The sequence below is a fragment of the Myotis yumanensis genome, unplaced genomic scaffold, assembly GCF_028538775.1.
Source record: "Myotis yumanensis isolate MYYU_CA2020_CCGP unplaced genomic scaffold, mMyoYum1.0.hap1 SCAF_2, whole genome shotgun sequence".
Lineage (NCBI taxonomy): Eukaryota > Metazoa > Chordata > Mammalia > Chiroptera > Vespertilionidae > Myotis > Myotis yumanensis.
The window spans coordinates 9,441,703-9,465,639 of NW_027223753.1; the positions used below are offsets into that span (position 1 = coordinate 9,441,703).

The 23,937-nt window shown below is 42.3% G+C and overlaps 1 protein-coding gene across 1 annotated transcript in view; it reads right to left on the bottom strand.

Annotated features, from left to right (window-relative positions):
- Window positions 1-555: 555 nt before the first annotated feature.
- FBXO42 (F-box protein 42) overlaps window positions 556-23,937 on the bottom strand; it is an 84,927-nt gene continuing 61,545 nt past the window's right edge. Inside the window, exons 5-10 of the mRNA XM_070404180.1 lie at window positions 5,754-5,907; window positions 5,278-5,388; window positions 3,745-3,841; window positions 3,209-3,265; window positions 2,401-2,517; window positions 556-1,933 (exon numbers count right to left, since the gene is read on the bottom strand). Coding sequence (XP_070260281.1) covers window positions 818-1,933; window positions 2,401-2,517; window positions 3,209-3,265; window positions 3,745-3,841; window positions 5,278-5,388; window positions 5,754-5,907 — 1,652 coding nt within the window. The 3' untranslated portion in view covers window positions 556-817. The remainder of the gene's footprint in view (window positions 1,934-2,400; window positions 2,518-3,208; window positions 3,266-3,744; window positions 3,842-5,277; window positions 5,389-5,753; window positions 5,908-23,937) is intronic.

Here is a 23,937-nt window from a genome sequence, read left to right on the forward strand (position 1 = left end):
GCAGCTTCTGAAGATCAAGTTTTAAAGGAAGGAAAAGGAGAACAAATGTGGTTTTTGGCAACTTGCAACCAAATGTGATTGTCAGGGTATTCCATAAAATCAGACACCAAAATGTTTTCTGAGACATGGAGGGAGCACTCAGAAGACCAATGGACACTAGGTGGACAGGTGTCGCTGCACACACATTGTTTCACGATGGTCCGGGCACATGGAACGTGGAACAAAATCCCTCGCTGGGTAACTGCCCTCCGTCACAAAGGGCAGAATGGGGCCAGCCTTAGGGCATTACTGCAGAGAGGTTTTCACAGGTCCTCTGTGGTTTTAAGAGAAGGGGAGAACACTTTTCTACAGGTTATTCTAACCCTGCCAGCACCTGAAGCACTCGAATCTGAACCGCTACCTGTGCATCCTGCCTTTCTTTTTCTAACTCTGAGAAGGCCACATAAAGATTTACAGGGGGCTCTTCAGTTTCTTGAGGAAAGTTCTGATATTAGTCTGTTCCCTAAATTCTTGGTCTAGTTATCAGCAAAGTAGAAAAGGCAGCACAGCCTCTGCTAAAACACAGCAACAATTTTATCTGAACCAGGACGGAGATCTCTCCCTCTTTGTAAACAGAGTTGGCTATATAATATACATTTATATATATTTTTTTTCTTAATGGAGATTTGATCCCAGCCTGGAGTGAGTGAGGTTGGAAATTGGGGTTTTGGTTTATGGGAGTAATTTTGTCCTTTGTTTTCCTAATTCTCAGTCCAAATGCTTGCCCGCTGGAAAATTCCAAATTAAAAGCCACAGAAAGGGAAAGGGGTTTAGAACATTATCTCTTTGCTCGCACAAAGTACAAGGCGTTTGTTTTTGGATAGTACTTCACATTCTGTTTCTTGTCCATCAGTCCTCCAAATATGATGAGCTCACCCCTGCCTTGTACCACTGTATGCAGGCTGGTTTCAGGAGGTCCGACCACAGAACTGCTATTAAATACTTTCCATTTGACCCGCCCCTTCTCCTTGGTGTCTTTAATGTCCAGCACATACATCTGCATGGGCTTGCAGTTCATACTCTGGTACAAGGGTTTGCCAACATTGAGGGACTGTGGAGGGTGATGGCCCAGGCGGCGGGCAATGGGAGGTAAGGAATGTCCATCTCCTTGGGCTGGCCCTGGCCGGGGAACGGGCACCGTTTCTCCACTGCTCAGGTTCTGACTCCCAGGGGAGCCTGGAGAAGATCCCAGAGGAGGACTTAGTGCTGCAGAGGCTGAGGGGCCCTTGGTCGACATTGCTTTGATGGCTTCTAGGCTCCGGCGCAGGGCACCTGGGGAGACAGCTCCTGCAAGGGCGCTGGCCACATGTGGTGGGGTATGCACACCGTTCGTCTGTTCAGGAAGGTGTCTCATGCTTCCCCCAACTGTCCTGTTGTCCACACCATCCATGTGATTGCTACTAGAAGCAGGTTTCAGATCCCAATTCAGCTCTATTGATCCTAATCTCAGATCTTTCTGATCTGGTAGTGATCCTCGTCGAGGAGCCAAAGAAAGTCCCATTTTTAGGTCATATCCTTCGGTGGTAGATGGAGTGCTAGGAGATATGGCCTGTACAGGGCTGTCCAAGGAAGAGCCACCTACAGCTGCTGTTCCTGGAGATAAACTCCCACCATTGAGGACAGGAGAGCCATCTCCTCTGGCTGGGGAAAGGCTCCCTTCCCGGGAACTTGAGGGGGTCTGCCTCTGAGCTCTGGGTCTCAGTGTTCCCCAGCGGCCGTTAACACACGGAGCTTCATCCATACTCCTTACTGGAGACTGAGAGCGGTACTCTCGGGTTTCAGGAACCAGGGCTGGAGGAGTGGCACTGATAGGTGATGGGCGAGAGTTCAAACTCGGGCTGAGTGGCGCTCTCCCACTGGGAGCCTGGCTAAAGACCACCACACACTGTCCCACCTGGAAGGCAAAAGACTTGTGCTCAGTTCTGATCATTCATTCAACTATCAAACATTTATGCATGACCCAGGCATTTTATAGGTACCTGAGATACAGAGATGAAAATAATGTAGGCTGCTTTCTAGGCTAAAGGGGAGATGGACATGTGCTATTACTAGAATTATGTCTACAGAATAAAGATAGAGTGGAGGGAGGAATCATTTTTTTGTTTGGGGGTCCCTGGGGAAAATTTTATAGACAAAGAGATGCTTAAAGTTGGGACATAAAAGGATGACTGGGGCCCACTGTTTTCTCTTCTAGTGATTCGTATATGTGAGAAACTCCCAAGGGCTATGGTTAATGTCCACCTATTTTGTGACATCAAAGTGTTTTCATTTTCCTTACAAATTTGCTTGGAAATCTGACAATTAATTTGGTTTTACAGTTTAGGATCTCCCCTCCTGCTGGCCTGTCAGTTCCCTGCTTACCCGGCAAGCTGGATGGCACCACAGTTCTGGGGCCCCATGATCTTCATTTTCTACCTTGAGTGGCTGCCAGGCCCAGGGACCTGGGTGCATGTGCAACAGCCAAGCATCCTTGAATAGCTGTAAGAGAAGGACCAACAATAGGACTCAAGTGTGATTCATGTTACAAAACACACACACACACACACACACACACACACAGAACTAGAATCTCAAAGTTGTGCTATCTGGTCTAGAGAGGGTATGGGCTATTCAGAAAGAAAAGCAAAATCTTTGGTTATTCATTCATCCGTGCCTGCATTCATTTATATATCACCACTGGCCAGGCACAAGAAATTGTTCTTGTGACTCATTAATTGATTTTAAGTGGTCCTGAATTTTGCCTGTGGTTGTATGTGTGTGCATGTGAGGGTAGGGAGTGGGGAGGTAGATAATACATATCCATAACTTTCTGAACCTGCATTCTTAAAATAAATTCCATGTACACTCAGACAGCTATCAATCTGCCTTTCTGTCCCATCCCTCCTTGAAAGAAATGATAGCAGCAAACCTTATAGCCAAAAGAGGAAGTGAGAGTAGGAAGAATATAGATATAAATATTCAAGAGATGAATGTCACTGATTAAAATCACCCGCCCCCCCCCCCCAAAAGCAGAGAAAAAGGCCAGAAAATACAAAGACTATATACCCAAATGGAAAAGGTACTCTCTAAATGAAAATGTCACAAAAACAATCTTATAAGAGGAGAAGAGGAAGCAAGTTTGAACACTTAGCAGCAGGTGCACCGGGAATGCCACAGCAGCAATACTTACAGCATTGGGACCGCCACACCCTCCAAGGATTAAGATAGTTGCATCATCTATGACAATCTGGGGACAGGAAGAAATTTAAAATAAAACTATAAAGACACAGGCATCTGACCTCCTATGCTTCAGTTGTATATGAAAATAGCCTTCCCCGCTCCCAAATGAGAGGATTACTTCTAATAACCATAAGCTCTCCATTCTCCCATGTCAAATTTGATCCCTGTGAACAAATGATGAGTCACCTGACTGGATATGTTCTTTTTTGATCAAATATTAACATAAGAGTGTCAACCACATTAAATGCAGGGTTCTCTTAAGAAGTGAAACAGCAAAGTAAATGCTTTGGGGAGAGGCATAATTATAAAGCCACTAAAAATAAATATAACCCATTAGAAGTTGAAAAGCAAATACCAGAAAAATAATGACAAATTCTCTTTTGCTTATGCATGTTGGCATCTTACCAGATTCCCTCTCCTCCCTCTCCCATCCTAACAGAAAGATGCTTCAGTATTTGCTAAATAGTTATTTTAATTCCTGAGCACCTGAGATTGGCCACCTCGAGGATGAGGACTGGGGCCAGAGATGTTTGGCTTGGACCACGCCCACTGCTCAAGGTCTAGGACCCAGACATCATTGCTCCTGTAAGATAAGGACATAAAGATGGAGAAAAAAAAAAGATGAAGGAGGTGGGGGCTACTGATATAATAAATAAAGTTACATTTATAAAGATGCCCCACAAAGCTCATAGTTAGCACTTAAACTATATTTTTTTCTGCTCCTTTCCCTGGAACCCATCTCAAGACCTTCAAACCTTTGTTCTTTCCACTGACTCACTCTGAAGTCACATACTAATACCTAAAGAGTTAACTGATGATAGCAGGAAATAGCTACTGGTCAAGATATAGTCTTTCTTTTTTAAAATTTATTGATTAATTTTAGAGGAAGAGAGGAAGGGAAAAAGGGAGGGAGGGAGAGAAGGAAAGAAGAGAGAGGGGGGAAGGGGGGGAGGGGGAGAGAGAGAGGGGGAGAGAGAGAGAGAGAGAGAGAGAGAGAGAGAGACATCGATTTATTGTTCCACCTAATTATGCATTCAGTGGTTGATTCTTCTATGTGTCCTGCTGGGGATCAAACCCACAACCTTGGTGTATTGGGACGATGCTCTAACCAACTTAGCTACCCAACCAGGGCCAAGATATAATAGTTTTTCAAAAGTAAAAACCAGAAGGAAGGAAAAAAAATTATTCAAGTCAGCTCTTTCATTGTTAGGAGAAATTGATTTATCGATTCTGGCTACAAAAAGTCATTTCACCATGGCTAATGAGAGCTGTGGTTTTATCAGAGACAAACTGCCATCTCCAACCCCCAAGGAACAGTACGGCAAGGACAGACTACTAGATGGCAGTGAATATTTCACAGTCCCTTCATAAGGTCATTTATTCACACTAGGAACACAGGAATAAGAGTGCCAATACCTTAAGCCTTAAACCTCCTCACCTGGAGGATAGCTCACAAATCAGATAGTGATTCAGATGGAGTGTTCGGGCTCTTGACTCTGGCCTGAGCTGGCCAGTTGTGGCCAGAGGTGGAGAGGACAGTGGGTATGGAGAACAGCAGAAGTGTGTTAGGCCTGTCACAGTCTTCTTGCTCCTACCCACTCTTCCAACTCATCCCATTTGGAGAGTGAACCATTCCCACCTGTCTTGTTAATCTACCGCTTTCCTTCCCTAAAGCCCCAAAGGACATGAACTGGTTCATAAAGGACAGCAAGAAAAAGGACTCTGTTCCTTGGAAGGTGGCCTTCTGTAGGCACAGACAGAAGCAGACAAAGTGGAGGTTCCATCAGAATTTGATCCCACCAAATAGAACCACATACCAAACAAAGATAGACTACACAGACCTGAGTCTATGAAGCAAGTTTTCATCTTAGTGATATGTGACTAGGGGATCAAAAAATGAATGCTAGGGTGCGATAACTAAATGGATTCACCAGAACCATGTTCAGGAATACTGACCCTGACTGTTATTCCCAGGAGTGTTTACCTTCAGAGTGACAGGAAGCAAATCAATATACTTACATTTGCCGGGATCCTAAGGAGCCACCAAAGACAATCATTTTATCATCTATCACACAGGAGGAATGGCCGGCCATGGGAGGTGGCCCATGGGTCGTCACAATGCAGTTCCACCTAATATAAAGACAGGAGGGAGCCAAGAAGTCAGGAATCATCTGGATCCACAGCACTCCTGGAGGCTTAGTAGCCAAAACTGAAGAGCTCCCTGTTCTTCAACAGGCTCATTCATTTTTCTTGAAAGAGGAATTAATCTCTTCTACTTTTTTTCTTTGAAATAAGGGTTCTTAACTTTAGATTTTAAGGGTCCTGGAAACCTAAACTGTAGGCAAAATCTATAAATATGTAAAATTATTTTTCTGGGAAGAGTCCATAGCTTTCATCAAATCCTCAAGGAGATTTCTGTACACAAAAGAGACAAGTAATCCATTCATTTAAAACATTTTACTCCAGATTGAAAAGATCTTATCTTTGTGGCTTACCAGTTTTTAGAGGGTGAGTAAGTGTGTATTTCATCAAAAAATCTCTCAGGTTGGTGTAGAGGATAAGGGCTTGGCCGTGTCCAGCCACCAAACAGCACCAGCAGGTCCTTGTACACGACCAGAGTCGCTCCGGCTTTGGGGGAAGGATAGGACCCTGGGAAAAGTCAATAATAGCATAGTTAGGATTCAGGTTCCTATAAGCCATGGGTAGGCTGTCTATGGGTAAACTTTCCCTGGAAGAGTAACAAAACGGGAACCAATTCTACAAAGAATAAGAGAAAGGGGGAGATAAAATTGGGTTTGCAGGTCTGAGAGTAAACATCACCAATTTATACATCTTTTATAATTAACACTTGGATTGCGGGAAACGAGTTAAGTCGGCTCGCGTGAATTGCGCGTACTCCGCGGGAGCCGTCTTAACTCGGTTCATATAGATTTGCGGTGGAGTGCGGGAAACGTGTAAACTCGGGCCGACTGTAACTGCGTATTACCAAATATTTGTTTGTTTGCCGTTCACAAAGATACCTACCTGCGTATGCGAACCGTTTCATACCCATTGGGGTAATAGGTATCATAAAAATCCCTTGTAAGTAGAGAACACTTTATGGCGCTGGTCGAGTACAATACCGTTAGGGTACCAATGTATTGTTTTCTCATTTTATAACCGATATCCCTGGATATCTCACCATGCAAAGAGAATAGTTATTGAGAAATACTTCTTGTGTCCGGACGTCTTTAGTTTTGAGTTTTGTGAATATTATTACGTGTTTAAATATTTAAATATATTGTGATAAAGACATTCATATAGAATTTTTTAACCAAATAAAATAAAATCGTTCCGCAAAGTATTCGCATAATAATTATTTTTTTATATCAGATATCTATCGGAGTACCGCTATTTTCAGTTAGTATTATTTTTATTTGCTTTAACCTAGAATGTCGCAGCATTCAGACTATAGTGATGATGAGTTTTGTGCAGACAAGTTGTCCAATTATTCTTGTGATAGCGATCTTGAAAATGCGAGTACAAGTGATGAAGATTCTAGTGATGATGAAGTAATGGTGCGTCCCAGGACATTGAGGCGACGAAGAATTTCGAGCTCCAGCTGTGACTCAGAGTCAGATATAGAAGGCGGGAGAGAAGAATGGTCGCATGTTGATAATCCACCGGTCTTAGAAGATTTTTTAGGGCATCAAGGATTAAACACAGATGCTGTTATAAATAATATAGAAGATGCCGTGAAATTATTTATCGGAGATGATTTTTTTAAATTTCTTGTAGAGGAGTCAAACAGGTATTATAATCAAAATAGGAATAATTTCAAACTTTCAAAAAAAAGCCTAAAGTGGAAAGATATAACCCCTCAAGAGATGAAGAAGTTTTTAGGGTTAATTGTTCTCATGGGACAGGTGTGCAAAGATAGAAGAGATGACTATTGGACCACGGAGCCATGGACGGAGACGCCATATTTTGGTAAAACGATGACGAGAGACAGGTTCCGACAGATATGGAAAGCTTGGCACTTCAATAATAATGCGGATATCGTAAATGAATCAGATAGACTTTGCAAAGTGAGACCAGTACTAGATTATTTTGTGCCTAAATTTATAAATATTTACAAACCTCATCAGCAATTATCACTAGATGAAGGGATCGTACCTTGGAGGGGAAGATTATTCTTTAGGGTATATAATGCTGGCAAGATCGTTAAATATGGAATATTGGTTCGTTTGTTGTGCGAAAGTGATACAGGATATATCTGTAACATGGAAATTTATTGCGGCGAAGGAAAGCGATTATTGGAAACGATACAAACAGTAGTGTCTCCATACACTGATTCGTGGTACCATATATATATGGACAATTATTATAATAGCGTCGCAAATTGTGAAGCACTTATGAAAAACAAATTCAGAATATGTGGAACAATCCGGAAAAATCGAGGTATACCTAAAGATTTTCAAACAATTTCTTTGAAAAAAGGTGAAACAAAATTTATAAGGAAAAATGATATATTGTTACAAGTGTGGCAATCAAAAAAGCCTGTATACCTGATTTCTTCGATTCATTCTGCGGAGATGGAAGAAAGTCAGAATATTGACAGAACATCAAAAAAGAAAATTGTCAAACCGAATGCACTCATTGACTACAATAAACATATGAAAGGTGTTGACCGGGCCGACCAATACCTTTCATATTATTCGATATTGCAGAGGACGGTCAAATGGACAAAAAGGTTGGCAATGTATATGATAAATTGCGCATTATTTAATTCTTATGCAGTTTACAAATCAGTGAGGCAAAGAAAAATGGATTTTAAAATGTTTTTGAAACAAACAGCTATCCACTGGTTGACGGATGATATTCCAGAGGACATGGACATTGTTCCAGACCTTCAACCAGTACCGTCTACTTCTGGAATGCGGGCTAAACCACCTACATCTGATCCACCATGCAGGCTATCGATGGACATGAGAAAGCATACGTTACAGGCAATTGTCGGAAGTGGAAAAAAGAAAAACATTTTGAGAAGGTGTCGCGTATGTTCCGTTCATAAATTGCGCAGTGAGACACGCTACATGTGCAAATTTTGCAATATACCTCTACATAAAGGGGCGTGTTTTGAAAAATATCATACGCTAAAAAACTATTAATTTCTATTTGTTTTGATTTATTATGAAAATTTTATTTTAAACTTTAAAAATATGTGTATATTTTTAGGTAATAAGTATTTTTTGGGTTTTTCGTATTTAGTTTATATATATCGAATTATTTATGTACTGAATAGATAAAAAAATGTCTGTGATTGAATAAATTTTCATTTTTTACACAAGAAACCGAAAATTTCATTTCAATCGAACCCATACTTCAAAAGATATAGGCATTTTAAACTAACTCTGATTTTGCGCGGGAAACCTAAATAATTGCCCGCGCCATCTTATATTTTGGCGGGAAATTCACCCGACACCGTAGTGTTAAAACAGAGAAACCTGAGTTAGAGGGAAGTTAGCCTCTCTCAGTCTTTTTTTGCTCACCTGAAATTGGAATCAGAGTACCTCGATTATTAGATTATTTTGTGTATTAAATAATACATTCAAAGCACCTAGCACAGTGCCTGGCACATAGCAGGTGCTCAATAAATGTTGACTCTCCTGCCCATCCCTTTACTACACATAATGGAGAGTACAAAGGAAAGAATGTAAGGGATCTAGGGAGAAGTATGTATATATAGAGGCTAGGTACCTGGGTGCCACTTAAAAATAACTGCTGCCGCCCTAACCGGTTTTTCTCAGTGGATAGAGCGTCGGCCTGTGGACTGAAAGGTCCCAGGTTCGATTCCGGTCAAGGGCATGTACCTTGGTTGCGGGCACATCCCCAGTAGGAGGTGTGCAGGAGGCAGCTGATTGATGTTTCTCTCTCATCAATGTTTCTAACTCTCTATCCCTCTCCCTTCCTCTCTGTGAAAAATCAATAAAATATATTAAAAAAAATAAATAAATAACTGCTGCTGCGCGGGGGGGTGGGGAGGGGCGGGCAATGGGGGGGGGGGTAAGGATACATATGTAATACCTTAATCAATAAAGCAAGAGCCGAAACCGGTTTGGCTCAGTGGATAGAGCGTCGGCCTGCGGACTGAAAGGTCCCAGGTTCGATTCCGGTCAAGGGCATGTACCTGGGTTGCGGGCACATCCCCAGTGGGAGATGTGCAGGAGGCAGCTGATCGATGTTTCTCTCTCATCGATGTTTCTAACTCTCTATCTCTCTCCCTTCCTCTCTGTAAAAAATCAATAAAATATATTAAAAAAAAAAAAATAAAGCAAGAAAAAAATAACTGCTGCTACCAAACATAGGTACAAAAGGAGGTAGAATGCAGTCCTCATTTGTCCTGTGAGTGAACTGTTAACACAGTGACCTCTAGGCCCTTAGCTATGGGCCTCAGTAGCACCAATGGGAGCAGACTTTCAAGGCTTGACATGAGGAATTCCAATGAAACTGTAGGCCTCACAACAACAGTGGCTACTAAGGCCCTCTAGGCTGGACCTCTGAGCTAGCTATGTTGACTAAATTTTGAAACAACAGAAATTTGGCTTATGCTGGAAAACTTTAGGGATAACAAATGTCCCACAGGAGCATAATTCTCAGAGTTTTTGTCTTTGAAACAATTGCTATTTCTTTCAATCCCTTACTCTACATGTCACCATTTGTTTTCTGAAGACCAAAGTATTTTATCTCAAAATCCAGATGTCAGTAAATTTGTTGTTGCTGTTGTTAAAGATACAGGATCCATTTTTCAAAGGAAATCTTAAGCAGAAGGAATCACAATAGTATATTAAGCTGATAGCAGTTGAGGTGTTCCAATTTGGGTGGATAGCTTGGCCTCCCCCTTCAGCAAGAGTTATGGGAACATGGGTTGAAAAGTCCCACTTACACTGCTTTAATGGTGTCAATTACAGTGTCTGAGGTTGAAAATGTAGAGCAGAGGACTGTCTTCCTTGGGATCTAACTTAAGAGTAACTTTAGCCCTGACCGGTTTGGCTCAGTGGATAGAGCGTCGGGCTGTGGACTGAAGGGTCCCAGGTTCGATTCCGGTCAAGGGCATGTACCTTGGTTGCGGGCACATCCCCAGTAGGGAGTGTGCAGGAAGCAGCTGATCAATGTTTCTCTCTCATCTTGATGTTTCTCACTCTCTATCCCTCTCCCTTCCTCTCTGTAAAAAAATCAATAAAATATGTTTTTAAAAAAAAGAGTAACTTTACATAATTTACCGAGAAGGTACCAGTTCTCAGAATATGGAGTAAGTAAGCATCTAAGAATACTTTGTGGCATCAGCTTTTTTGAACATTTTCCTAATAGAATAGACATTAAAGCAACAGGATCTCACCATGGAAACAAATCTTCTCCAGGAACAGTTCTCGTCAATCAGTTAGTTCTTACCTCCTATCCCACAGGAATCATGACTACTCATGATCTGTTGTCCTTCATAGAGTCTCATGATTTCTGGTTAAAAATTTTTACCTTTCTAAGAGGAAGCTCCTTAGCCCAACTAGAATTACTAAATATAATGGCCTAGTTAAAATGCTCGTGTTACCCAAAGATGATTTCTTTTGTGAAATAGCAAATAAAGCTTCAAGTTCTTGTCCCTACCCTGGAACTCATAAGTTCTGTGAACAAGTTGGAAAAGTAAAGAATATATCTATACTAGTGGCCCGGTGCACGAAATTCGTGCACGGGAAAGGAGGGGTCCCTCAGCCCGATCTGCACCCTCTCCAATCTGGGAGCCCTCAGGGGATGTCCTACTGACGGCTTAGACCTGCTCCCCGTGGTGCTCTGCTCTCTGCGGACCTGCCTGCTTGACGCCACCGTAGGCCTGGTGTCTGCTCTCTGTAGGGGCCTGCCTGTCCTTCGCCGCTGGGGTCAGGGGCAAGCAGCGCCCTGCTGTCTTCTCTCTGGCTCGCCACCGCAGGGGCAAGCAGGGCCCTGGTGTCTGCTCTCTGTGGGGGCCCTGCAAGGGACTGCTTGCCCCTCGTTGCCACGGCCAGTGGCAAGCAGGGCCCTGCTGTCTGCTCACTTGCTGCAGGGGACATTCCCGCCCCCTTCCTGGCCGCTTGGGTGTGCGCCAGCTTGGAGTGCCTGGGTCCTAGGGATGTTCCCACCCCAACCCCAGCCGCTTGGCACCTGCAAGCTTAGGCCGGACATTCCGGACTTCGGCCGCTCAGGGCCTATGCACAGGCCTACAGGCTCAGAGCGGCCTGGCTCCAGAGGACGCCTGTCCCTGTGACAGGGCTGTGGCCAGTTTCCCCTCCTGCTCCCAGCCACTCCTGCTGGGTTTCCCTCCCGCTCCCAGGCGCCTTGGCGGGTTTCCCTCCCGCTCCCGGGCGCCGTGGCGGGTTTCCCCTCCCGCTCCCGGGCGCTCAGGCGGGTTTTCCCTCAGCTCCCAGGCGCCGTGGCGGGTTTCCCCTCCCGCTCCCGGGCACAGTGGCGGGTTTCCCCTCCCGCTCCCGGGCGCTGTGGCGGTTTCCCTTCCGGCTCCCGGGCGCTCAGGTGGGTTTCCCCTCCTGCTCCCAGGGCTGTGGTGGGTTTCCCTTCCCGCTCCCGGGCGCTGTGGCGGGTTTCCCCTCCCGCTCACGGGCACTGCCCATTCCCCTCCGAGCCACTGCCCCTCCTTGCAGCCGCTGTAGCTGGGCTTGCCCTCCCACCTCCCACCTCCCACCTCCCACCTCTGCAGCCTTGGGTCCGTTTCTGTCCTCGAGGCCTCTACTTAGCTTTCTTCTGTACCTCTTGGCCTCCATGTTGTCCTCAGTCTTCCCTCGCAACTGGTATATGCAAATTAACCGCCATTTTTAGCTTCTATAATTGAAACATTGTATCTTTTGGAGCTGTTGCTTCAGGAGCTCAGAGCCAGGTGGCAGCAGGCGGGGAACCTTGGCTTCCTCCGTCACTGGAGCAAGCAAGCCTCCTGTTCCGCTTCCAGCTGCCTGGCTGCCGGCGGCCATCTTGGCTGACAGTTAATTTGCATAGGATATGCTGATTAGCCAATGGGAAGGGTAGCGGTCGTACGCCAATTACCATGTTTCTCTTTTATTAGTGCAGATATGCAGACTTCAGCAGAAAAACCTTCCAGACTGAAATTTGGATTTGAGATATTGAAAATCCTGGCTTTTAAAATCAAGTGTATAAAGTGAAGCAGCCGACCTAACGGTCCATTAAATAACAAAAGCATAGAAACAAAAAAAGTTATAATGTAAACTGGGCAATTTGCATAAAAAAATTTGTAAGTGCATATACTTTAAATCAGCAATTTAATTTCTAAAAATTAATCTAATGAGATAGCTTGACAAATAAAAAAAGGATGTTCATTTGCAGTGTTTCAATAAAGGAATATCCATATAAAATAATATTATGTGACAATTAAAAATATTATGTGGCTCTCTATATCTGTCTTAGAATAATGCCCATGCTCTATTAAGTAAAAACTAAAAGGGGCAAGTGACAAAACATGGAACAATAACAGCTAACAGCTGATGGGCACTACGCTTCTGGCACAGTTCCTAGTGCTTTACATATAATTAATTCACTTAATCCTTTCAAAAACCCTAGGAGATAGGCACCATTACAATCTCCACTGATTGGATAAATAAACTGAGGCACAGAGTGGTTACCTTCCTCAGGCCACACATCCAATGAGTGTCAGAGAAGGAATTTTAATCTAGGCAAATTGAGCCCATTAGAAATAATCTATTTTCCTATAGGAGTTCGTTATACATAAAGAAAGTCTAGAAGGCCTATAAATAGTTGATCTCTCTGAATGGTAAGATTACAGATGATTTTCACTTTCTTCTTTATAAAAGCCTTTCTGTACTGGCTGAATTTGCAAAAAGTGATACTTGCTCATTGTGATGGGGCAAAACAAAGCTATTTCAGTTGTTGAAAATGAGAAATATAAATTCAATGCAACTCTCTTTTCCTGCACCTTACCTAAACTCACTCCATTTGATGAAGGCCTTTGTATGAGTAGAGTACCTTCTCAATCCCTTATTCAAAATTCATTTGGTGACAATAAACTTGACCTGAAATGACGAGGCTATGGATAGTCTATTTAATCTACTCAGTGTGAGTATTCACTGTGTTGATGCAGAAATATTAGTAAGTTTGATTATAGGGTGCTGTTCCAGACTCCACCAGAAGTATTAGAAAGGCATATGCATCATTCCAATTCTAAAATAGAAAAATTCTGAAAATACAATTAGCACCAAAGGTTTAACATAAGGAACTATGTTTAAGACCACAGGTGCTAACACCAGCCTGCCAGGGTCAGATCCCAACCCTGCTACATAACTAACTGTGAAACTCAGGCCTGTTACCAAATCTCTCTCTGCCTCAGTTTGTGTATCTATAAAATGGAATAAAAGGACAGCATTTGCCTCATAGAGTGGTTGTGAAAATTAAATGAATTAAGTCATGGAATGCATTTATAACAGTGCTTGGTACTGTAATTGTTATTAAAGCAAATTAATATTAAGTTAATACCAGGTCAATTAGTCATAGACCTCAGACAATATGGCCACCTACATGGCACAGTTTATGAGAACAGAAAAGAACTGGACATACTTAATTACTAGTATATGGTTAGAGTATTCCTGGCAGAATAACTTATTTTGCTCAAGAATTATAACAAATAAAATTGTAATTGACAGTAGATGATATGAAAGGGAACTTATCCCAAGTCCCAGGGACATAAATAAAATACATCAAATGTGATGTGGAAGCAAAAATCAATGGTTAATGTAAGACTAGTTTGGATTTGCTCTTTTCATGTGTACTAGGTGTTTCCTGTAACACCTTTTAAAATAAATGATCAATGAGTTTTGAGGATAGCCCTCATTTATTTGGGCAGGCCTTTAAACAGCCCAAAAGGCCCTTTACAGGCACCGGCTTTAAGTCTCCCAACAGGTCAGCAGCATCACTCCTAGGTCCATCTGTCTCGAGTGAGCCTTGAATTGACCAGCACAGAAGGTGGACGAAGCTGCACTGCCACCAACTAAATCACTGATTCCTACTCGTATGAGCCTCTAGAGCAGTGGTTCTCAACCTTCCTAATGCCACGACCCTTTAATACAGTTCGTCATGTTGTGGTGACCCCCAACCATAAAATTATTTTTGTTTCTACTTCGTAACTGTAATTTTGCTACTGTTATAAATCGTAATGTAAATATCTGATATGCAGGATGTATTTTCATTGTTACAAACTGAACATAATTAAAGCATAGTGATTAATCACAAAAACAATAAGTAATTATATATGTGTTTTCCGATGGTCTTAGGTGACCCCTGTGAAAGGGTCGTTTGACCCCCAGGTTGAGAACCACTGGGTCTGAAACTCTAGAGGATCTGAGTTTTTATTACTCATCTTTAACCATTACCTATTTAACCTTTGGTATGTTTCATATCCTCCCATCTAGAAGCCCTAAAGCTACAAATGGTCTTCCATCTGGAACTGCAAATGGAGGCCGCTACATCCATCTTCCATGGACCCTTAGATCGCCCACTTCCGATAGGACCCTGACTGCTGTCCTCAAACGACAGCCCAGGTGTCAGCAGGAAGCAGCCAGACAGACTGGAGTCCCCTGTCCCCAATGGCAGTTGGGGTTTCCTAATCAAAGGGGGGACTGAAAGGAATTTTTAGGGGTGAAATAGGCAGGTTTAGGAAATTTTAGGAATTAAGGGTTTCATGGAAAAAAACACAGGGCTACAGAGTTGCAAAAGGGTACATTTCCATAAGACAAGGGAGCTGGGAGCAGCAGAAGTTACATTTCCATATGATAAGGGAGCTGGAAGTAGCAAAAGGTACACATTTATAAAATAAAGGGAGGAAGAAAGCCCATAGGGCAGTGATGGCAAACCTTTTGAGCTCGGCGTGTCAGCATTTTGAAAAACTCTAACTTTACTCTGGTGCCGTGTCACATATAGAAATTTTTTGAATATGCAACCATAGTAAAACAAAGACTTATATTTTTGATATTTCTTTTATATATTTAAATGCCATTTAATAAAGAAAAATCAACCAAAAAAAATGAGTTCGCGTGTCAAAAGTGTCATAGGTTCGCCATCACTGCCATAGGGAATAGGAGAACAATAAGGGTGAAGGAGGGAACCTCACGTACTTCATGTGAGACTTGAGCTCAGAAATTGCTATAGTGACCAAATCAAAGGGAATAGTGACCACTCAGAGGGGATATTGAGGTACAAAAAACTGCAGCCTTTATAAATTGTAGGAAAAAGGGACTCAGTGGGACTCTGTACTTGTTCTCCAATAAATTTCCATCTTTGCTATAAAAATAAATGATCAATGCCTGGCCAGTTGGTTGAGCATCATGCCATGGACCAAGAGGTCAACAGTTCAATTCCTAGTCAGGGCATATGCCTAGGTTTTGGGCTCTATCCCTGGTGGGCACACAGGAGGCAACCAATCGATGACACTCTCTCATTGATATTTCTATCTCTCTCTCCTTCTCCCTTTCTCTTTCTACAAAATCAACAAAACATATTTTTAAAAAAATATCAATACTTTATGAGGCAAAGCAAATCAATATTTACCAGTTCTGGGTTCAAAGACATTACAAATGTAGTATAAGAATACTTACCTCTTAAGGGGAAAAAACTAATCATAGAATTAAAGAGTGTTGGGCCCAGCGGGCCTGGCTCAGTGGTTGAGCGTTGACCTATGGACCAGAAGGTCACGGTTCAATTTCTGGTCAGGGCACATGCTCAGGTTGCAGGCTTGATCACCAGTAGGGGGCATGCAAGAGGCAGCTAATCAATGATTCTCTCTCATCTTTTATGTTTCTATCTCTCTCCCTCTCCCTTCCTCTCTGAAATTAATTTAAAAACATTATGTGTACTTTTAATTGATATAAAGAGTGTTGGTAAAACATAGTATGTATAATCAAACCAGTGAAAATACTATATATTAGACCTGCACCATCCAATACAGTCAACATTAACCACATGTTAGTGGCTATTGAATTGGAAAGCACAGATATAGGATACTGCCATCTTTATAATAAAGGGCTAATATGCAAATAGACTGAACAGCAGAAGAACCGGAACAACCAAACAACCGCTCACTATTATGTGTACTGACCACCAGGGGGCGTGCGCAAACCATGGCAGGCGTTGGCCACAGGTGGATGGTGAAGCTGGTGGGGGGGGGGGGCGGGAGGGGGGGCGCCAACCAAGGTAGGGCACTGGTCGCTGTCATCGGGGCAAACCTCTGATGGTTACTGAAAATTCTTTGTTCCCATGTGCCGCGGTCCCGCCCGGCTCTCACACCTGCTGCCGACGCCGGCCCCTCTCGCACCCACTGCCAGCGCCGGCCCCACTTGCGCCCACAGCCAGTGCTGTAGCCCCGCTCGCACCCACTGCCAGCGTACAGCACCGGTCCCAATCACTCAACGCCATCAGTGGGTGTAAGTGGGGCTGGTGCCATCAGTGTGTGGGAGCAGCGGCAGCGGGAGCGGGCCTGCCGGCAGAGGGGGCTGGGGGCCGCAGCAGGAGGGGCCGGGCAGGGGCACAGAGGATGGGCCGAGACCCATCCTCTGTGCCCACCGCAGCCTTGCAGCCCACAGTTCCTTTCAAGGTGCACGAATTTGTGCACTGGGCCCCTAGTCATTACATAAAGTTCGACTGGACAGAGCTACTTTAGACAAAGGATTTTAACTTTATAAACTGTGCCCATGTTTACAGGAAATGGGGGAGGTGGTAGAGTTGAGTGGGTAATTTAACTTCTAAGAGACATTACAATTACTGCTACTTATAGCTGTTACTACTGCTACTGCACTAAAGATAACGACAATATTTATTGAGCATTTACTATACGCTATGCACTTTTCTAAGTGCTTTGCAAGTATTAACTAATTTAACCCCTAGAGTGCTGGGGAGTGCCATCGCGCTCCTCCTGTCTTTCGCCAAAAGTGCCGGGAGTTCTATTGCGCTCCTCCTGCAGTGTCACTATTAGATGCTAATAGTTCACTCTTTATTGACAAATGGCACCTAAGTGCAGATTACTTATGATGCCGAATGTTTGTAGTTCTAAAATTGACCACTGGCATTTATCTGCCTAATTTTTTACAAGTACTACGATTTTATGAAGTTTACTCAGATTTTGTAGCCCTAAAGCTTCGAAATGGCGTCCAGTTCTAAGTCTGCTTTTATTAGTGATGATGATATTTTTTTTAAAAATATATATTTTATTGATTTTACAGCGAAGAAGGGAGAGGGGTAGAGAGAGACATCGATGAGAGAGAAGCATCGATCAGCTGCCTCCCGCACACCCCCTACTGGGGATGTGCCTGCAACCAAGGTACATGCCCTTGACTGGAATCGAACCTGGGACCCTTCAGTCCCCTTTGGCTCTATCCAGTGAGCCAAACTGGCTAGGGCAGTGATGATGATATTGCTAAATATGTCAATTCTTGCTGTGAAGATGACGATTTTGTGGAAGATATTGGAGAAGGGTGTCCCTCTATTTTAACATTATATGTTTTGTTCAAATTTTTTTTCTACTAGTATTTTATAATACAATCAGCAAACAATATATGTCAAAGATGAAAACAAATGTAGTAAAGGTTTGCTTAAGTTTTTGAATATGTAACTTCATTTACTTGCGATTCATAATTTTTTTCCTAAACTTCTGTAAAATCAGCAAAAATGCCTTGGCAATTTTAGCATAGTTCCTAGGATATTGGTTGGCACTCAAAGGGTTAACCCTTCCCAAACTCCTAGTTTTATTCCCATTTTACAGATGAGAATACTGAAGCAAAGCTCACTTAAATAACTTGCCCAAGGTCACAGAACTAGTAAGTAGCAGGGCCAGAATTCCAATCCATTTTCTCTGGATTTAAAACTCATTCTCTTAACCTTTATAACAGACTGCTCTTCATGCATACAGATACATTCATTTTGAGTAGTTGCCACAAACAAGTCAGATACCTTACAGTGGTTCTCAACCTTCTAGCCCTTTAAATACAGTTCCTCATGTTGTGACCCAACCATAAAATTATTTTCATTGCTACTTCATAACTGTAATGTTGCTGTTATGAATCATAATGTAAATATCTGATATGCAGGATGGTCTTAGGCGACCCCTGTGAAAGGGTCGTTAGACCACCAAATGGATCGCGACCCACAGGTTGAGAACCGCTGCCTTAGAAGGTATGAGTGCTTTAAAGCTGAAAGAGCAGCTCTTTCCTAAATCTTAATTAGGTAAGCTACAGGCATAGAGTAGACAGAGAGATAAATACATTGAATAGAAGGCTATTCTTATGACCTCTTTTTCTCCACCAGGCTCTGGGTCACACTCTATCTCTACTACAGCACCCTTTACTTGTTCTCTGGACTCTCCCAAGGAAAGGTAAGCCGGGGAAAGTGACCATGATAAATCAATCCTGAAGGATGATCTTGGGTAAGGGCTTTCCAAAATGACTTCTCAATATGTTTATAATGTAGGAAGCCAAAATCTCTCCCTCTACTTATCCCAAGGAGTGGGAGAAATCCTTCATCCAGCATTTCCAAGGTCTGTTTTATGTCACAAATAGAAGCTTTAATTTCAGTATCTTACTTAAATATCTCCACAATTAAGCAGGGTTGTACTAAAAGTTAATTTACTCATGCTCCTCCACCTCAGTTTGTAAGGCATGTAGGGAAAAACTACCATACAAGAACAAATGAAGCAGAGGGGAGAGAGGACACAGAATTCAACATACAACCTCAACATATAACATACAGTAATTCAGAATTAAGAGATCACAGACATGGGTTTACCAAATTTTCTATAACCTAATTATGCACATAGTATTTCATTTGTTGCAAATTAGATACTTTTAAATTCTTAATACTTTCAGAGTCAATGGTGTGAGGCCTTCATAAAGAGTCTCTACTTTTATTATTTCAAAAAATCTACATATTTTATATTTTGAATTTGTTTAAAGCAGAGGGGCTTTAATTCCCCTTCCAATTATCTTTTAAAAAATATATATGTTTTTACTGATTTTTAGAAAGAGAAAGGGAAAGAGAGAAACATCAATGACAGAGAAATGTCAATTGGCTGCCTCCTGCACGCCCCCTACTGGGGATTAAGCCCAAAACCTGGGCATGTGGCCTGATCAGGAATCCAACCAGTGACTTCTCAGTGCATGGGACAATGCTCAACCAACTGACCCACACCAGCCTGGGCACCTTCCAATTAATTATCTTAATGCAAGGTCCAGATCAAAACAATTAAATTTATGGTGAGGTCAGAGAACTTTAGCAACTTCTATACCTTAAATAGCTTCTTTAGCCAAATGGAGTTCTGGAAAGCAAACAATAAATCTTTAATAGATTTTTTTTTGTGGGGCGGTGGGGGGGAGGAGGGACGGGAGAATACAAGAAAATTCATGTTCAAATAACATACTTTTATTCATTGTTTCAAAGTTCTAATTACTAATAAACTTTCTAAAATAAAACCCACATGACCATACATCCTTAGACAAGGGAAATAACTAACTTAGACATGGAATAGCCCTAGATAAAACGTCAGGCCCTGAAGTTTGAAGAATTGCACCTATGTGCATGCAGCTCATTCCATACGGTAGCTAAAATGATGTCATGCAGTTGTTTAACAAATTACTATTAAAACACACCCCACTACTACATTAGAGACTGAAAATCTTGTACAATATAGGGTACTCTGATAACAGCAGACCGTCCATAGTTAAAAGGCCCATCATCATCATGGTGACATGAAATAAAACCCTCCCCTCAAGAACAAATTAAGGTTTTACACTCATTAGGATATTTCTTGGCCTGCTTTCAAAATAATGAGGCTACTGGGCCTCTACACAAAGTCTAAATATTGTTGTATCACAAAAGCGGAGGAAGAAAGGGTGTTGCTCCCATGTAGCTTCTCACCAAGCACCATAGGACAAAATGTGCCTATATCAAAATCGGACAGACATGTCACTCAAGCCTGTTCCTCCAGGGCCAATGTTCTCCTCACAGGCTTTATTCCCCAAACATAGCAAAGGCCTCCTAATCAACACAGCAGATATGATCAATGGAGCAAATTCAAAACAAGGCACAAGCCAAAAAGGCAACTGTGGGAAACTGCATTATCAGATAGGCACTCTACACACAGAACTAGCATTCCCTAAAATTGCTAATTGGTTCAGCTGTTTCCCAAGATTCCTATGAATCAGAAGAAAGTTTCACATGCAAAAGACAGTGGTAGAATTACAAGGCATTCTTGTTTACTTTTGCAAAGAAGATGGCAAAAGAGTGAAGCAATTCCTAATTTTGGTTTGGTTTCTATGCCATTTCCCCACAACTGCAGTTTCTATTCATTCAGATACTAGGGCTAGAAGAGTAGCTCAACTGACACAAGATAAAACAAGAACATGTTTTCACTGGGGAATGTATTTTATGCGTGACTAAAAATTATTTTTATATCTATTTATTATTAGTTTATTAAGATGTTATAAATAACTAGAGGCCCAGTGCACAAAATTTGTGCACTGGAGGTGTGTGTGTGTGTCCCTCAGCCTGACCTTCACCCTCTCGCAGTCCAGGAGCCTTCAGGGGATGTCCGACTGATGGCTCATCCTTAGCGCTGCCATGGCTGCTGAGCTCATCAGCCGTGAGCCCGGCTTCTGGCTGAGTGGCGCTCCGCCGGGGGAGTGCACTGACCACCAGGGGGCAGCTCCTGCGTTGAGCGTCTGCCCCCTGGTAGTCAGTGCGCATCATAGCAACTGGTCGTTCGGTAGATTTGCATATTGGCCTTTTATTATATAGGATTATATAGGATAGTTAGATTCTCCTACAGATGTAATTCTTTTAAAAATATATATATTTTATTGATTTTTTACAGAGAGGAAAGGAGAGGGATAGAGAGTTAGAAACATCGATGAGAGAGAAACATCTATCAGCTGCCTCCTGCACACCCCCCACTGGGGATATGCCCACAACCAAGGTACATGCCCTTGACTGGAATCGAAACCGGGACCTACCAGTCCACAGGCCAATGATCTATCCACTGAGCCAAACCGGTCAGGGCCAGATGTAGTTCTTAAACTTTAGCTACATCAGAAGTAGTTGAGGTCTAGTTACAACAGACTGCTGGGACACCCTTCTGAGTTTCCCATTTAGGAGGAAAGGGTGGGGTCACAGATTGCATTTCTAACAACCTCTCAGGTGATTGGTGTTAGGGGACTAGACTTTAAAAACCATATTGTAGAGAGTTAAATAATCCTTGAGTGCACCTGTTAGACAATGCTCCAATAGGACTTAAGGCATGCAGTTATCCTTTTGCCTTATATCCAAGTTTAGATGATTCTTCTTCTTCTTTTTTAATCTTCACCTGAGGACATTTTTGTATTGATTTTTAGAGAGAGGGAAAGACAGAGAGAAATATCGATGTGAGAGAAACACATCGATTGGTTACCTTCTGCACAAGTCCCAACTAGGGCCCTTGACCGGAATCAAATTCGGGACCCTTCGGTCCGCAGGTCAATGCTCTAGCCTCTGAGCCAGACCAGCTAGGGCTAGATGATTCTTCTTAACCCTGAATCTATCCTTAATCTATTCTGTGCGTCCACGCTCCATATGACTATATAGAAGAAACCTTTATTTGGATAGCAGAGTAAGGATGAGGATCCAAGGTCAGTTTTCCTTGACAAATGCTTTGATTGATGGGGTGCTGAAAGGATCTATTTTTTTTTAAATATATATTTTATTGATTTTTTACAGAGAGGAAGGGAGAGAGATAGTTAGAAACATCGATGAGAGAGAAACATCGATCAGCTGCCTCCTGCACATCTCCTACTGGGGATGTGCCCACAACCCAGGTACATGCCCTTGACCAGAATCGAACCTGGGACCTTTCAGTCCGTAGGCAGACACTCTATCCACTGAGCCAAACTGGTTTCGTCAAAAGGAACTATTTTAACATTTTCAATATACAAACATTTCCCTGGTTGGCCTCATCTACATGTCACTGAACCCACACTCTATAAAATAAATTTTAAAATGTGTTCTACCTACTGGCTTTCTGGCAAATCACTTTAAGACTTACATATAACAACATAAGTGGCTCTGAAAATAGAAAAATTTAAAACTAGGAATTAGGGACTTATAAGAGGTAAAGTTTGAAAATAAGAAAACTATGAGCATGAAAAATTTAACTGTGGGACTCACTAGCATGCCAATGAGTCCAGAAGAAAGGTTCTGGACAAAAACATCTCCACTTCGCTCATGAAATTCTGGAATGTTTTTGTGTGTTTCCTTTTAAAGGGAGCATGGTCTAAATTGCTTCTTAACTGGCAGTCAAAAATTTTTCCCTGAATACTTTCAAATTGTGTTATAGTAATGATGCCAAAGGGGACATTAAAGAATGAATAATGGTACTGACGCTTCAGTTCATATTCTCCATTTCATATTAACAACCTTCACACATACTGACTTTCTCAGGGTAGGTCCAATGAAAGGTATTCACTCCATATGTACTACACTAGTCCTCCCCACACAAAACTGGCCTTGAGGGCAAAATGAGACCAGATAGATAAGATTAACCAACAACCCTACCTCACAGTTTCTTTTGTGTGGGTATTTTCTTGTACCAGTGAGGAGCCTTGAGTTGGTGTGTGCATGGGAGAGAGCTGGGGGGAGAGATTAATTTTGCTGATAGGACCCAAGCTGGGTCTTGGGAAGCTTATCAAGCCTTGGGCTAGATAGAGCTGTCATTATGATGGTGTGTGAAGAGACTGACCTTGATAGCAAGAGTTCAGAGGTCAGGAGAAGAATAATTTGGAGAGGCATTTTCCAGAATACCACATTAGCATCTGAATCAGAAAACCTAGAGGGCACAAGAGGACAGACTGGAACAACTTAGGAGGCAAGAGACCCTTTAGTTTTTCTTTAAACTACTGGAGTTAACATTTAACTGCTTACATCTCTGTTTTAATTTTATAGGTAACGCTTTGTAATGGAGACAAGAAAAGCGTGTGTCACGATTTTCTGATTTGAGGAATAAGGAGGTAAAAGGAAACTGAGAACACGTCACAGTTCATGAGTATAAAAGAATCTTCTTGGGCTGTAAACATCTTGAAGACAAATAACTATTCAGAATGGTCTCCAAAGTAGGCAGCCAGGACCACTGGGGTTCTATCTAGAATAGGTATCAATTTCTTTTCTGATGTTGAAAATACTTCCATGTTAATATCAATGTGGCCAATAATAATTACAATAAGTCTTTGCATTTAGATAGATGCCCACAGAAGATACAAAAACATGCTTATTGTAAAGAAGGGAAGTAGGAGGCAAATATAAAGTTATCCTTTGGCAAAGTCACTACAGAAGCTCTAACTCCTGCTTTCTAAGACTTGGTTCTAGTCAAGTGTGCTCTTTTAACTTAGCCTAAAATAGGGATTTAAGTTAGTCACAAAGGACATGGTACTGGAATCAAAAGAACTAAATCATTCTGCATAGATGTGGCTTTTTTCAGGATCTCTGCCAGCACCATCTCTCTTTTTTTTTAAATTAATAAATCTTTATTGTTCAGATTATTACAGATCTTCCTCTTTTTTCCCCCCATAGCTCCCCTCCACCTGGTTCCCACCACACCCCATGCCCTTACCCCCTGCCACTGTCCTC